At 37.0% G+C, this 17,319-nt stretch overlaps 1 protein-coding gene across 1 annotated transcript in view; it reads right to left on the minus strand.

The window, feature by feature from the left end:
• Positions 1-17,319, minus strand: part of COL28A1 (collagen type XXVIII alpha 1 chain) — a 157,927-nt gene that overhangs the window by 100,448 nt on the left and 40,160 nt on the right. The window contains exons 12-15 of the mRNA XM_057304177.1: positions 13,650-13,718; positions 12,476-12,544; positions 5,378-5,446; positions 2,810-2,878 (exon numbers count right to left, since the gene is read on the minus strand). Coding sequence (XP_057160160.1) covers positions 2,810-2,878; positions 5,378-5,446; positions 12,476-12,544; positions 13,650-13,718 — 276 coding nt within the window. The remainder of the gene's footprint in view (positions 1-2,809; positions 2,879-5,377; positions 5,447-12,475; positions 12,545-13,649; positions 13,719-17,319) is intronic.

Raw genomic sequence — 17,319 nt, forward strand, 5'->3', positions numbered from 1 at the left:
CGAGGTGGAAACACAGGAAAAGCATTCCAAGCAGAGCAAACATCCAGTGCGAGGATGATGCCTGGCACATCCGGAATAGCAAAGAGACAACGAGATGCGTATTTTATTTTATTTTTAATTTTTAGAAGAAGCCTTCATGCCCAACTTGGGGCTTGAACTCACAACCCGGAGATTAAGAGTCAAATGCTCTACCAACTGAGCCAGCCAGGCGTCCTGGACATTTAAATGTCAGTTGTATTTAGGCTACATCAGGATCTATAAACTTGCCCTTAAACAGCTTGATCGTAAACATTTTATTCTTGAGGGCCATACTAAGGTCTCTGTCATAACTAGTGAACGCTGCTTTGGTCGCACAAATACCTAGATGAACAGATGTGCCTGTGTTCTAAAAACACTGTATTTGTAAGAATAGCAGCCAGCCCCATAGTTTGCCAATGCCTGGGCTAAATAAACGTTTTTATGAACAAAATCATTATCATTAAATCATACTTATAATATTAGGGGTGCCTGGGTGGCTCAGTCTGTTAAGCATCCAACTCCTGATCTCAGCTCAGGTCTTGATCTCAGGGTTGTGAGTTCAAGCCCTGCGTTGGGCTCCACGCTGGGTGTGGAGCCTGCGTAAAAAAATAAAGAAAGAATGCTGACCCTGTCATTGAGACATGCCCTGGAATATGCTTCTTAGTGTTTTACTTTGTGTCAACCCCCAGTCTAAATAAATATCTTAGAAGGAAAAATGTAATGGACTCAAGTTCGAGTTCAGAGCTGGATTCTGATTCAGAATTGGATTGCTTGTCATGGGGCAGGCACTGCGCTACATGCTTTTCATGCTTTATCTCACTTAATCCTCACAAGAACCCTCTGAAAGTAGGCATCCCTGTCTTCCAGATGAGGTTAAGTACCTTGCCCCAGTCACACGACCATTAGATGACAGAAGCAAGATTCAAGGTCACTCTCTCTGACTCCAGAACCCACTCATAACCACTATTCTGCAAATATTCAATCAACACATAAGACGGATCCTCTTTTGTGCATTAATATTTACATTTAATATCTGTATCAAAACCACTTCTTTGTGTTTTACTAATTATACATTTTGAGAGCTTTTATCATGGGCGTTTATCTTATCACTTGAATTACAGACACCAAAGTGCTTCAATCTACTGTTATATATAAAAGAATAGGAAAAGAGGAAAGGGGGGAAGGGTAAGGATTTGGCAAGGGAGTAGCAAATGAAAGCCTCGCAATTACTATGTGATAATGTCTGATATTTCAATGTATTTTCTCTGCATGAGCTCCAGATGTAAAAACACAAATGCCATGACACCACCACCTGAAAAAGTTAATTTACTGACCTCATAAAACAATAGATCTGTTGTATTCAGTTCTCACTGCTCCAAAGGAAGAAAAAAAAATCTTACATATTTTTAGGGTATTTTGGAGCTGGAGCTGACCTATTTGAACCAAGAATTGTATTACAACTAAAATTTGTATAACTCACTATTTACCAGTATCTCTGCTATTTAAATACAGATATCTAAAAGAGATAGCTACCAGTAAATAAAAGAAATAAGTAATTCAAAATTGAAACATAACACCTAAGATAATCATGAATATAAATCATTAATATAATATATACTGTGATGATATGTTTAGAGATTAACATATAAATGACTCCAAATTGATATGAGGTCTCTGTTTTTTGTACATTTCTTATATCCTCTCCATCTCTGGCAGCTTTCCCTTCCCACGGGTCTGTAGCTAGCTCGCTAGCTCCTATCACCAGCCTCACCACCACTTCTAATCTGGGTATAATCTGCAGCTCTTTTAAAGAAAACTGGGAACTAGTGAGAAAAAGAAAAGCAATGACAGGTGGACCATGGAACATAAACAATTTTACAGAATAATGTCAGATATGGCCATTTGATGTCATGAACCAAGATAAAAACAAGAGTGCTCCATAGTCAGGTCTGAGCACAGACAAAAACAAAAAAGCAGCATCCAAACCACCCATCCCCAGCAAAATGATCAAACATCCCCCTACACTAGCTAAAATGAATGACTGTTACTTTTTTTTTTTTTTTTACCAATTACAGCTAAGCCTGACTCCACTTTCCCCACCTCCTAGATAAGAGTCATTAAAATGGGCAGTCTTAAAATTACCTCACTTCCTAACAGCATTAAATCCAAAGCCAACTCCTACCTTCTTAGACACTTCCCAAAATCACCTAACACAAGCCCAAATCCTATAAAAAAATCTTTCTTCTTCTTCCTGAGTAGTGATGGGTTCCCCATGGTCTGTGGTCTCCCGCACCGCAATGAATCTATAGACCTCACTTCGTTCAGCTATGGGTGGATCCCTCTTGGTCCTTGTGAGAGGGCAGCAGCGCTAGCTTGCTTCAATGAGTTCTCCTATTTTAGTCCCATTTTAAGGTAGTATTTTTTGAGTGAATATCTAAGGATGGACATGCACGTTCTGTAACGGGGTCAAGTCAATACATTTTTAAAAACTATTTTCTTTACTAAGAAGAAGTCTGTTTCGCTAATGTTCGGCTGCTTAGCTGCAGATAGTTTTACTGGAAGTCAAAACCCAAATACATGAGACATTACTGTAAATAAACGTGATGGGATATTTCAGATCATAATTCAACCTACATAATATACCTTGCATATACTGGATTTATAATTAACTGGATACCTGTGTGATGTGGTTGTTAGGCTGAATACAGTTCATAAATGTACATGCATAAAGAACAATGAACAAAAGTAATTTTATTGGCATCTTTCCTATTGTATACCCTAGATGCAGTACCTTGTCCCCTTTGATTGATGGGCCTTGTAATCCTTGTGGGCCAATTGGTCCTTCAGAGCCTTTTTCACCCTGAAAGTATGTGGGAGACATATCGGTATATTAATAAAAATCAGGATTTTAAAACAGCTGAAGCATCCAAAGCATCTAAATTCACTGCTCATTACAAATGGGTAATTCTAGCTGATGCGAAAATTTGTAACTTGCAAAAAAATATATAGCTTTAATACTCTTAAAATTTAGGAAAGAATCTGTCCAAACAGAACACATATATAGCATCATTAAAGTTGGAAAAGAGCTCCATTCCTGATAGAAATATCTGGAAATAGGGGACCTAAGTAATCATATAGTACAACAAACTGAATCAGTCCTTCATTTCCTTAACACTGCTCAGTGAAATCCATCACACAATGAAAATTTGTCTCCCATTGTAGTATATGAACTAATACTTGCTAGTGTTGAATTACTTATTAAATGTGTTACATCATAAATTACAAATGTTCATTGAAAATTTAGTTTTAAAATGATTCAGAGAAAATCTTGGATGTACTTCTACAGTCACATGACCTATGTGACTAGTTCTGGTTGTAATGTAATTTCAATGAAGTTATAACATTGTGTGCATTTGTGTGAAAAATAAACCATAAAATTAATTAGGAATAGCATTCATTTCATTAGTTTTTTTTAAGCCCAGAGTAAAATCAAAGAACACTTGCAAGAAACCTTGGGAAAGGGAAAATATACCTTCAAGTCCCGCTTTATTCATAATTTACTCCATATCATTGCAAAGTAGCCCCAAGTAGCACATATAGAAAACTCGCATTGACCCTGCTGGTTGAGGAATGAAGTATTCTGATTAATGGCTTCTTCTGATCATTACCCCAGAGTATATTGCATAAGTCGACCCTAAAGTGACACTGAATATAATGGCTTCTTTCCGTGAGGAGAGGCAGGGCTCTGCAGTGCTGTGGGTTATTATGAGTAAGACTGAATCATGTTTACATACAGTGGAACCTGTCACTAAGACTCGCCCACAGTATCCTTCTTAGGGTTTCACTTATTCACTTCTCATTTACTTATTTATCTTAAAAACCCCCATAGATTATAAAGAGAAATAACTCAGGCTATTTGAATTTCCCAGTTTGTTTGGACTAAGCATAAAGAGAAATTTACTATATACTGAAAAACCTCAAGAAATTATGTATTATAAAACTTTCTGAAATGTAGCATTAAACTGCTGGCCTGTCTTCTGATAGTGATACTCTGGTTAGGTCAGGGCATTAGAAATGTCCCCTTTATCCTACAGATTATTTCCTTTGATGATGACAAATTAAAGTTTGTTTGCTAATGAGGGCTTCTGTTAAAATTCAACCCAGCAGTCACTCATAACTTAGTATAGGTTTTAGCTAATTGATTTCCTTCTAGTCGAGATTCAGGTTTCTCACAGACAATAGAATATTGATTGTGGTGGAAGAGGATAAGAATGAGATGATATTTTACAGCATGAGGCTGGAGTGAGAAGGGCAGATCTTAGTGACCTGACCAAATGGCTGAAGTGGAAGTTCTTAAGACACCTAGAAAACAGCACGTGCTTCTCTGGGCGGTGTGTTTGTGCATGCACGTGTGTTTGGGGGGAAAGAATTTAGAAAAGAAGGAAAAGGGAACCCAAGATGTATTCTTGCTTACTCTGAAATGTTCTTGATGCTGCCCAAAGTGTCTTGGAAAATCATTCCCTGTGTGGCCTTTGGTAGATGGTGGGAAACAGCCTAGACCAGGACTCAGCAGATTACAGCCCATTGGCCAAAGCTGGCCCACTGCTTATTTTGTTTTTGTTTTGTTTTGTTTGTAAATATAGCTTTATTGGAATACAGCCACACTCAGTCATTTTTACATGGTTGAAGACCGTTTCATGCTAGACCAACAGAGGCTAAGTCATTGTGCCAGATAACCATACTGCTCACACAGCCTAAAATATTTATTATCTGGCTCTTTACAGAAAAATTTTGCCAACCTCTGGTCCAGAAGAACTTGAGTGCCAAGAATTATATATGAGAAGCAGTAGAGACATTAAATTCTCACTTGCCAAGTAAAAGGTATGTTTCTCCTAGCATTTTCCTCCTTATGATAACAAGGTAATCCCCATTCTATCCTCCCACCCATATTTCTTTCTTATTATACTAATGACAATATGATTACAAACTGGTTTATTAGTTTCTTGTCTGTGTTTCACAAAACAGCTGTGAGTAAGGTTCTGTCGTAGCTATGTTCAATAACTTCATTTCTGGACATAAAAATGCTATTTATCACGATGGCTTTAATGACTACAAACTAAGCGTTTTCTCCTTTCATATGCAATAATCATGTAAAGTAAAAGTCCATCAATTAGTTATTTATAATTGCAAATTTCACTATAGTTTCATGTTGAGGGAAATTTTACATATTCCTTTAATAGGGTGAAGGTGGTCAGGAAAATACTTGACTTCTGATAATTGGCTAGGACACATTTTTTTAAGTTGTAAATCATGACCATGCAAGGCAAAGCATTTTTCATAGTACAGAAGGTATCGTTACCTTTGGTCCTGGAAATCCTTCTCCTGGTAAGCCCCTCTCTCCTGGTACTCCCTCAGGACCACGGGGACCCTGTTTAGGAGAAGAGGGAATGAGGAGCAGGAAAAGAGAGAGAAAGAATGGGGGGAGGGGGAGAGAGAAGGGAGAAGGAAGAAAGGGAGAGATGGTTCTATTTTGGTTCACACCAGATGCTCTGACATAGCCCTACTTAAGTTATTAGTGGGAATCCTTCTAGTAAACTCCGTACTGATAGTAGTATTGTAGAGTTGTGAAGAATATTCCCGTTGCATTACTCGTTCAACTTGATCAGCAGAAGATGTTCTATTCTGGTGTCCTCAAATTAGAGGAAAATGGAAATTAAGTGATGCTTCAGAATAAGGATTAGGAAATAAATCCTCTAAGGAAAATCTAAAAATCTAGGACTGTGTGGTCTGGAGGATGTTGCAGAGTGATTAAATAATTGAAAAATATCAGGGGAGCTCTGTGAAGAAATCACTGCACAGCTGCTTTAAAGCATTGAATTCTGTTTACACATGTTTCAATTTCCATCCTGATACATTTGGATTCAAATTTGAATTCTTTCAAGGACTGCTTGAATCCACTGGAGGTTTATGTGCAAATGGGAATCTTGGTAGCATCGCTCAGGGGCAGCATGGTTTTCGATCTCAGTGATTCAAATTAAGAAGTCCAGGTAAACTGTTGTTCAAAAGGGCACTCAAGAAGGTGAAAACTTCTCACAGAAGGGAAGGAAAACAACACGGTCTCAGGCTTTGAAGTGGACTGGCAGGAAATGTACTAACTGAAAAATAAAAGACAACAGCAAGATATTCACTTGAAGTCGGAATTTTCAAAAGGTTACAAATTCTCCCTCTCTTTACTCTTGGCCAGAAGGTCACAAAGTAAAAAAGGAACTAACGAGAATCTTAGAAACACAAACTGGAGCTTTTCCTCTAATGGATCTAAAAAGATAATTAGGGCTTGCTTGGCAGGGAAGCGAACCTAGGATGATATAAAGTCTACTGAGTTGCCCAGAAACTCGCAAGCCAGCACAGTGCAGACACTGTAAACGATCTGGGGGCTCGATAGGCAATAATCCAGGGTATTTGAGCGGCGCTTTCTCCTGAAGCCTGGTAGCAGATGTAGGATGCAGCATTTGCTGATCAGTGACTGATCATAGTTAGAGATCTGTAAACAAGAAAGCTAATTGCAACCCATTTTAATTTTTTTTGCCTTTCCCTAAATATTGTATATTTTAAAAGACTGTCTTCTTCAGTATTTATGCATCACCAATTTCATAAAGACTTTAATTAAAGGAAAAAGTTAACATTTAATTCTATTTAAATTGCTATGCTGATGGGAAACCTAACTTTTAACATCCTGAGACCTTAATCAAAAAACTAATATCCATGACAGCTTGCTCTAATGTTAGAGTGATTAACTAGAGGAAAAACAAATATAAGCATGAAAACTAGATTGCAAACTAAAAAGGCAAGTGCCTAGTTAACATCATGTAATTTAACAAAAAAATTGACAAAATATTCCCCTTTCCCAATGACAAATGAAAATAACACAATTTACATTAAATGCAAAGAAGTCTTTTTCCAGTTCACTCGATTTTTTTGCCATTCATTCAGCAAATGCCTAGTGGATGCAAGGCGTTGTGCTAAGTTCTAGGAACAGCAGACAGACCTGCTCCCTTGTCTCAGAGAGCTTACAGTCTTTCATGATAATCGAAAGTATATTGTGGTGTCATATGGACCAGGGTTCAAGTCCCAGCTCTGTTGTGTGTTAGCAGCGTGATCTCCAGCAAAGAATGTAACCTGTCTAAAGTTCAGCATCCTCATCATAACGGCGGTAACAATAGTACCTACCTCAACCGCAGGTACTAATATAAGGGTTAGATAAGAGAGACTTTGAGCTCTTGCATCTGAGCATTCAAAAATATCTGCTATCACTATCAAAATAATTTTACTTGAATCTTGTGATTGCGAAGAATGTCCTTTCAGGGCATGTTTATGAATAAGGTAGCTTCAGAGTGAATGGTTTGCAGTAGGCAATATGGCAATACGGAGGGAGGGCTGGTGTGCAGCAAAACAGGGAAACTTCCCTCCATCCCTGCTCCTCTAGAGTCCACCAGCCAAGGTGAGAGTGAAAACAATGGTGGCTCTGAGGAGCATGTGTTCCAAGCTGCTCAGAACGCAGAACTAATACTTGTAATCACTTAAAGGCATTTTAAAAAGCAGTGATCCAAGGTTCAATTACTATAAACAACTGGAGTAATACTCCACAACATCAGTACATTCTCATATTTTCCAGCTGAACAGAATGGGAAATGACTGCTTGGCTAAGAGAAAGAGCAGGTACTTGGGTTAGATGACCTGCACCTCATTTCTACAGTACCGATGGATTATTTTTAAAAGACAGAAATGCTTCTATAAAAAACTCATGGTGTCCTTTTCAAAAGCCATGAGAACCAATTATAATTATGGCATACTTATTTGACTTCTCATGAATGCCTCTAATTAAAAAAAAAAAAAGTGAAGGAATCTAATTATCAGTTAACACAGTCTGATTAGTGAAATGCTTTATTTGAGACATTAATGAGATAAAATGTGATTATCCATTATCTTATTACTTCTCTTAATAATCTCACTAGTGTGGATAATTGATAAAAGTGGTTTTACCATACATTGCAAGCATTAAAAAGAAATATGCTAAATAATAATAAAAATTGCCCATAATATTTGAACAGTACCATCTATGTAATTTTTAACTTCAAAGTATTTACAGTTCTACTTCAGGGGATATTTTTTACTAACAGTGCTCTGAATATCCTTGTACAAAAAAAACCCAAAAAAAACCACAAAAAACAAACCCCTGAAACCACTTGAAATCATTCAGACAAAGAAACAAACATAAAGGACTTTCAGCAGAACCTTTTTTAGTCCCAAGGTATTTATGTTACTTCTAAGTAATTAAAAACCTCCCAACGTGGGTTTTTCTTACGACAGTTTGGTGCAAAACATTTTCATACATTATTCGTGATCTGCCCCACCTTTGTTATGATTTCAGTTCCCAATTAAACCACAGACTGCAGAGTCACTCTGATTTGTGTAATTGTGGCTTGGAAAGCAAACAAACAAGAACTTCATGCTCTAGCAGTATTATGAAAACTCTCTAGCTACAAACAAAAAGGCAAGTAATACAAATTTTTCTTTAACATGAATTTTAAAGGCATAGCGGAGGTCCAAAAATAAAAAAAATAATAAGTAAGGGAAATCACAGGGCTCCAAAACAAAAAGACAGCGGAACCCTGGAGGGGTGCGCATAGAAGCTGATGCTGTGGCCGTCCTGGGTAGAAGAGTGTGGTTGTGTGGTGGAAGTAGGTCTAGAAAATCTAAGATAGAGAACCAGGAGCAAGGATTCTGGCTCACTCATTGGAAAATGAGGAGAGAATTAGAGCTGAGATAAAGCTTACAAGCTAGGTTCTGTGCTGAGCATAGAGTCTGCTTAAGATTCTCTCTCCCCCTCTGCCCCTCAGTGCTCCCCTACTCCCATATGTGTGCGCTCCCTCTCTCTAAAAAAAAGTCTATGTTCAGTGTAGTATTTTTAAGATCAGGTGCCAATTCTGATGACATTTCAAGCTTGTTGGCTAAGAACACATGATAAAAGTTCAATAAGCAGGGGCACCCAGGTAGCTTAGTTGGTTAAGTGTCTGCCTTCGGCTCAGGTCATAATCTCAGGGTCCTGGGATCAAGCCCCACATCAGCTGTATTCACCCCCCATTGGTCTCCGTGCTCAAGGGGGAGTCTGCTTGTCCCTCTGTGTCTCCCCCACCTCATGCATGCACACTCTCTCTCTTTCAAATAAAATCTTTTTTTAAAGTTCAATAACCATATATACATACATGTAGATATATGTATATATACATGTGTGTATAAAAAGTACACATGTATTCTAATATGTGCTTTCTAATTAGATTTTTTTTAATTATTGAGTTTTGAGTGCCCTTTATACAATCTCAGTGTAAATCCTTTGTCAGATACGTGGGTTTGCAAATACTTTTTCCTGATCGGTAGCTTGTCTTTTCATCCTTTTAACACAGTCATGGAACAACTTTTTCCACTTTCCAGGAATCCAACTAATCATTTTTTTTTCTTTTTTGGATCATATTTTTCATAACATGTCTAAGAAACATTTACCAAGCTGTAGGTCCCAAAGATTTTGTCTTATGTTTTATTCAAAAGTTTTATAGTTTTACATTGCACATTAAATCTATGGGCCATTTTGAGTTAATTTTTTTTAAAAGGTGTGTGTGAAACTTACTTAAATTGAAGTTCATTTTTTTGTGTATGGATATCCAACTTGTTGAAAAAGTTATCCTTCCTCCATTGAATTGTTTTTGCACTTTATCAAAAAATCAGTGTGTGGGTCTGTGTCTGGCTTCTCTGTTCTATTCCACTGACCGTGTTTCTATGATCTGCCAGAACTTCTCAATCTTGATTACTATAGCTATGTGAATAAAACCTTGTCTTCAACTTTATATTTCTTTTTGAAAATTGTTTTTAACAATTCTAGTTCCTCTTACTTTCCATATAAATTTTAAAATAATCTTGTCCATATCTATAAAAAAATCTCATTGGGATATTTAAAAAGACTTGTATTAAAACTTATATCAATTTAAGGAGATGAACAGCTTTATGATGTCAAGTCTTCAATCCAGGAACATGGTGTGTCTCTTGATTTATCAAATATTCTTTTCCTTCTTTCATTAGTGTTTTGTAGTTTTCAGGAAACAGGTCCTACACATGTTTTATTACATTTTTACCCAAGTATTTCTATTTTTAATGACTATAAATGTTAATATATTTTAAATTTTTATTTCTATGTGTCTGTTACTAGAATATAGAAAAAAATTGATTTTGTCTGTTCTTTGTATCTATGGGATTGGTTGGTGGTTTTTTGTTTAAGGTTCTACATATAAGAGAGAACATATGGTATTTGCTTTTCTCTGACTTATTTCAGTTAGTATAATGTCTTCAGACCCCATCCGTGTTGGTGTAAATGGCAAGACTTCATTCTTTTTTACGACTGAATAGTAATCCAGTATATGTATATTGATTTTATATATATCCAATAGTAATCCATTATATCTATATATCAATACATATATATCCAATAGTAATCCATTATATCTATATATCAATATAGATATCCAATAGTAATCAATTATATATGTGAGGTATATATATCAATTTCTTTATCCACTTATCCATCAATGAACAGTTAGTCTGTTTCCCTATATTGGCTATTATAAGTAGCAATGAACACAGGAATGCATATATCTCTTCGAGCTACTGTTTTTATTTTCTTTGAATAAATACCCAGAAGTCAAATGGCTGGATCATATAGTAATTCTATTTTTAACTTTTTGAAGAACCTCCATATTGTTTGCCACAGTGGCTATACCAAATTACATTTCCACCAACAATGCAAGAGGGTTCCCTTTTCTTCACATCCTCAACAACACTTGTTACTCTTATATTTTTGATAATAGCCATTCTAGCAGGTGTGAAGTGATATCTCATTTTGATTTTGATTTGCATTTCCCTGGTGACTAATGATATTGAGCATCTTTTCACGTACCTATTGGCCATCTGTACATCTTCTTTGCAAAAATATCTATTCGAGTCTTCTGCCTGTCTTTTAATTGATTTTTTTATTGTTATTATTGAGTTGTTTGAGTTCTTTATATATTTTGGATATTATCAGATATATAATTTGAAAATATTTTCTCCCATTCAGTAGATTGCCTTTCTATTTTGTTGATGGTTTCCTTTGATGTGCAGAAGCTTTTTAATTTGATGTAATCCCAGCTTGTTTATTTTCACTTTTGTTTCTTTTACTTTGGGTACTCAAAACATCATTGCTAAGACCTGTGTCAAGGAGCTTACTGCTTATGTTTTCCTCTAGAAGTTTTATGGTTTCAAGTCTTACATTCAAGACTCAAATCCATTTTTAATTAATTTCTGTGTATGGTATAAGATAGTGGTCCAATTTACCCAACACCATTTATTAAAGTAAGACTGTCCTTTCCCTATTGTATATTCTTGGGTCCTTTGTTGTAAATTAATTATTTCTGGGCTCTCTATTCTGTTCCATTGGTCTATGTGTCTGTTTTTGTGCCAATACAATACTGTTGTGATTACTATAGCTTTGTAATATATTTAGAAATCAGAAAGTGTGACAGAAAGTATGATGCCTCCACCTTTGTTGTTCTTTCTCAAGATTGCTTAGGCTATTTAGGATCTTTTACGGTTCCATACAAATTTTAAGGTTGTTTGCTCCGTTTCCATGAAAAATGCCACTGGAATTTTGATAGGGATTGCATCAGATCTGTAGATTGTTTCAGGTAGTATGGACATTTTAACAATATTAATTCTTCTGATCCAATCCAGTTGTTTTTTATGTGTATCTCAGTGAGTAACTTACTGTTCTTTTCTGGGAGAATAATGACTACTTGAAAATTTAAGAGCATTTCTATACTAGGATAGTCATGTTTTATTCATTTCTTCTCCAGATCTCTTTTGATAGAAACACTTTTTTTTTCTTCTGCAAAAATAGTAAACTTCAAAGCTACATAAGCTAGAAGCTGCAAATAACATAGGTATTACCTGTCTACCTTCATCAGTCCTAGCTTTAGAGTATACCCGTAAGCTAGGTAGTGAGCAACGCCCTTATTCTCGATGATTTTCTCATGGTTCCAGGAAAGTCAGTTATAAACTATAACTGAATCCAGTTCTCCTATCTCCTAGGAGATTTTGACACATGAGATCTCTTTCCTTCTTGGACAAATTGATTAATCTTGTAAGAAATTTCAGTAAGAGAGAGCCAGTTGTACATATCGTGTGTGTGTGTGTGTGTGTCTATTTCAAGTGTCATAAAAAAATAACACTTGGATCTGGCCCTTGTATATTTATTGTCTTTTGTTATCCCAAAAGATGCAAGATAGATTTAATGTAACCATTTAGTCTAATCACAAAGGGCACATAAAAACTATATTTGTCCTTTTTATTCCATCTAGAATATCTTGCTACTTACTGGCTGGCCTGGCTCCCCAATGCCAATCGGTCCCGGAGCCCCTGTTCTTCCTTCCTGACCTCTTTCCCCCTAAGAGAAAGAAATAATCAAATGAAAGTTTGAGTTTTTAAATAAAGAATAAACACAGCACAAGATACTCTGGAGATTTCAACACAGATATATTCCAAAATAGTCAAACTTTTCACATTCATAAAGATAAAAAAAAAATTCTGGAGGAGGAGAAATGGCTTGAATTTAAGTGAAAAAATTACTCTAAAACTCTCATCATCCCTTCTTGTGTAAGTGCAATACACCATTTTAGCTTTCAGAAGCTATTGTGTGTGTAGCACTGGCAGGCTGGACTGCATTCAATGCATTTGGGTTACTGAGAGGACCAAGCTAACAATGCTTGTGCTGTTCCCTGCCCCCTCACCACCATCCTGGAACGCCACCCTCTCCTTGTCCCCACTCTATTCCATTTTACCTCTCCTTTCAGTTCTGTTGCACCCTTCCTCTCCTTCAGAATCTTTGTCCAATCACTCTGCCAATACAAACTCCTCCTTCCCTGGAGTCTCAGTACGCTTATTGTGTCAATGCCGTCCATGGTGATACTTGATGACCCCAGAATTGCCTGTTTTCTACTGCTCTCTGTTTTAGTCCTGCACCAAAGTCTTATTGTCCCAATGACGTAGAAAAGCCATTTAAAATAAGCCCTTCTGTTCTGTGACATCCTGCGTGACACAGAGCACTCCAGGGTGTTGGGTGTTGCAGTACTTTCTAGTTCCCTACAAGCCTTGCTGTCAACACTTATCTATGCAGCAAATGGTCCTTCTGGTTTCTGCCCCTCTATGCTCCTTTAAGGTGAACAGGTGATAGTTTGTATGTTAAGATCTTTAACGTCCCAATATCACTTTTGTATGTTAACATTTAAATTCCATGAAAACTCAACAGAACAGGAGAGTGGGTATTTGGGGGCAAGACAAACTTTTCATTCCAGTCAAATAAACAAACAAACAAACATTGATTATGCTTGTGGTAACTGCCCCAGTGTCCAAGCACCCGGACTGGAAGTACCTTCTACAGAAAGCCTCCTTGTGTCTAGGGGGCAAAGCTGAGCAGAGTTCATATCACAGCTTCCCCAACCCCTGCAATAAACTCAGTACTCATCGATGGGGAAAAAGACAAGAATCATTACCTTAATTCCTTGTTGTCCAATACCAGGGGCTCCTGGAGGACCATAAGGACCAGGGGGACCTGGTTCACCCTGGAGGAAGAAACAGTTCTACATCAGGTCAACTCAACAGTATTTGTTGAACAGCTCTTAGATGTATAGTGATGCAGTAGGAGCTTTGAGGGCAACAGTGAAATCTAGGACATAGTCACCGCCCTCAAAGTTTTTACAATCCAGTTGGAAGGGCAACATAGACCCAGGGTTGAATTAACCAGTGGATACAACAGGCACAATATCTAGGGTCCATGAAAATGTTTCCATGTTAATGTTTAAAATCAGAATAAAAAATAAAAAAATAATAATGATATACGCAAATAATGAATCATGGAACACTATATCAAAAACTAATGATGACTAACATAACATAATAAAAAAATAATGAATATATAACAATGAATTCAGTGTGGATTAAATTTGTCTTTATGCCAACTCAGTTGTAATATATAATTTTTAACATTGTTTTATGGAAGAAGAGGCCCATGAAAACAAAAGATTCTAGGATCCTACAACCCTCACTTGTTTGCTCAACAGACCTTTATTCTGTGCTTCTGACAGACACATTTGTTTTCTACCTAATGACAATCCCCTCTCCTCTTTCCTTCCCTGCTGTTAGAACTCTGACCTGTTCGTGTCAATGGAAAGTTGTTCTTTACACTTAGGGCTGTAGGATGAATTATTATTGATTCAAAGCAAGTCTGGAATCTCCTTTCCCTTTGCCACTGGTTGGTCCTTTGGCTCAGTTCCAACAAATGAGATATGGGGATGTTATTAGGTGCAAAGAGAAAGCTTTTGCTTCTGTCTCCTCTTTCCTAGTTGGAGATATGATAGCTATCTTGTAACCACGAGGTAACAGTCTTGCAGATGAATGCCAACCATTGAAGAGGACAATGCTGAAAAACATTTTGAAGGGCCCCAGCTCCTAAAAAACCTCATTGAACTTGATCAAACAAAACCTCATTGAGCTATCTACCTTCAAACCTTCTTTTTAGGAAACAACAAGAATTCTTATGGTGTAAGCCACAATTAATCAAGATGTCTGTTACTAGAAGCCAGAAGCATTTTCAATTAATAGTCTGCTCTGTGGCAGGCCCATCCTAGAATTCAAGCTTCACAGAACTGAACAAGACGAGGGCACTCAAACTTCTGTATTTCATGAGAGAGGAACCTGAGTCCCAGAGAGGTTACGTGGCCTGCCCAAACTCACACCTCAATAACACCCACCAGAACATGGCTCTGCAGGCTTCTCATATTTCCGATCGTGTGGCATGTTGATAGAGGAAAGGAGAGTGGCTATTGATTACAACTTCTTTTTTAAATTTTTTCTGTTTACAAAAGTAATGTATCTTCATTACAGAAAAGTTGCCATCTATTGAAAAGCATGCACACACAGAAAAATTTAAATTATCTATCTATAGCTACTACTAATTTCTGGTGCATTTCCTTCTAGTTCCTCATGTCTACACATACCTCTAATTTATGTGCAGGAAGATTTCTGAATACTCTCGTGTTTAAGGTAACAAATCCTTGCTACTTAAAATTTCATCCAGTTTATAGACTTCTCTCGTCTTCATCCTTGTATTAAGCAACAGTAAAATGGCACAAGAAGTTGAGACAAACCCTCTCCAGATTGAGGAGAACAAAAGAATTTTCACCAATGTTAAAGCCTCAATTTTCCCTGGAGGCTTGTGATTTTGAAGAGGACTCTTAGTAACCAGAGCAATGTCCTATTGATATGGGAAGGGCATTACTTTAAGGAAGTCTGTGGACTTTAATCAATAGCAAAGGGGAAAAAGAAGGGACAAGAAGAAGGTTCAGAGTCAATCAGCTCCCCAAAAGATATGTCCAGGCTCAAAATCATAACAAAGAAAACCAGTCTCAAAATCAGTTGATTGCGAGAGTTTAAGGTGCCTTAGCGTTTGAGTGGGTAGGATCTAAAGGTACCTTCAGTTCCTTCTTTTAAGTATAAGTCAATCAGACAGATTAATCAACTTGAGTTTTCCCTTTAAAATCCAAAGTTGTACTTATTTTTTCCATGTATATTAAATTTTCTGGAGCAGCCAGATAATTGTCATCCTTATCTGTCACATGTTTTTGGCCATGGAATTTCTCCACAAATAATATCAGACATAAAGGTTCTCCCAAATGTGAAACTGTTTTCTTGATCTCAAAGTTCAATTGCTAGAGAATATTCAGTTTCCTAATTGAGACTCCAAATTTTCACTTCAAAGAAACTCTTCCTTACAACTTCCTGTGCCACAATCTTGTCAGTTATACTGCGTGTGGGTGTGGGTGACCATTTCCATTGCTCAGCAAAGGAACACCAAGCACTTACTCTGTGGGCAGTAATGAAGTAAATACAGAGAAGTTTACGACATTGTCCCTAACCACAAAGAACTAGTTTAAGAAATAAAAGACACCATTAAAATAATAGTAACATAAGGCCCTAATTTCCTTATTCTATTCATTCCCTGTCCCTTTTATATGGTTTGGCTCTGTAATGGATAAGAAGGCCTTTAAATATTATATTATATTTTATATTATATTATATTATATTATATTATATTATATTATATTATATTATATATACATAGTATATATTTAGAGGAGAATTCGAGTTTTTTAAGTAGTGGAAGCTCTGCGCTGCATAGTATATTCTGTATGCTTGATCTAAAACAAACAAGAACACGGGTTGGTGAGAAGGTTTCCTCTAAATAGGGACAAGGAATTGGTTCTGTTGTTAACTTGAAATACATGAATCAGGAAAATTAATAGGGGAAGCAACTGTCTTGCTCTTAAACCCATGAGCTTCCTTTAGCTTTGGTCAAGCACTAGTAGCCACTGAGTGATTTCTCAATACTGCTTTTTTATTTATTTTTTATTTTTTTAATGTTTTTTTATTACATTATGTTAGTCACCATACAGTACATCCCTGGTTTCTGATGCAAGGTTCGATGATTCATTAGTTGCATCAATACTGCTTTTTTAGAGAAGACACAGGGATCTGAAGGTTATAGAGGAATCACTTTCCCTTACCTTGGCACAGCTCAACATATCTTCACCTTTCAGTTGCTTAAATTTATTTCTCAGGAGCTTAGCATTTCAACATAAGGCCTATAGACCAGCACTGGCCTACAATTAATGTTTATCCCATTCATACTTCTCCTTTCCCTTTCCTACAAAGATTCCCCAGGTGGTAAAGGGAATGTAATATACCATCACTGGGTAAAACAGGAAGAGAAGAATCAGCATTCTACTCACAATGATTTCTGGAAGTTCACCAAGCCCGCATAGCCCATTACTCCTACCCCAACCTTCACCAGTAAGCACAAACACACAGAGAGAGGTTGAATGGCCCCAGTGCTGCTTGTTATTTCTCTACTTCACTTGCTTTAACCGTCAGAGGCATATTCAAAAAGGACTGAGTTAAAGTGGATAGCCCTGGAGGGGGTCTGTTTCTCACGCCGTCCATATGAGTATAAGCAGAGGTAGGGACATTGAGGAGGTTAGGAAAACCACCATTTCCTCAGAAATTAAGGATGCCTATGCTATGGGCCTCAACATTGAAGGAAGCCAATGTCTAATAAAACCTAGTGTTTCCAAGCACTGCCCTGACACTTTATATACATTATGCCAC

The sequence above is a fragment of the Ursus arctos genome, unplaced genomic scaffold, assembly GCF_023065955.2.
Source record: "Ursus arctos isolate Adak ecotype North America unplaced genomic scaffold, UrsArc2.0 scaffold_3, whole genome shotgun sequence".
In the NCBI taxonomy this organism is placed as follows: Eukaryota; Metazoa; Chordata; class Mammalia; order Carnivora; family Ursidae; genus Ursus; species Ursus arctos.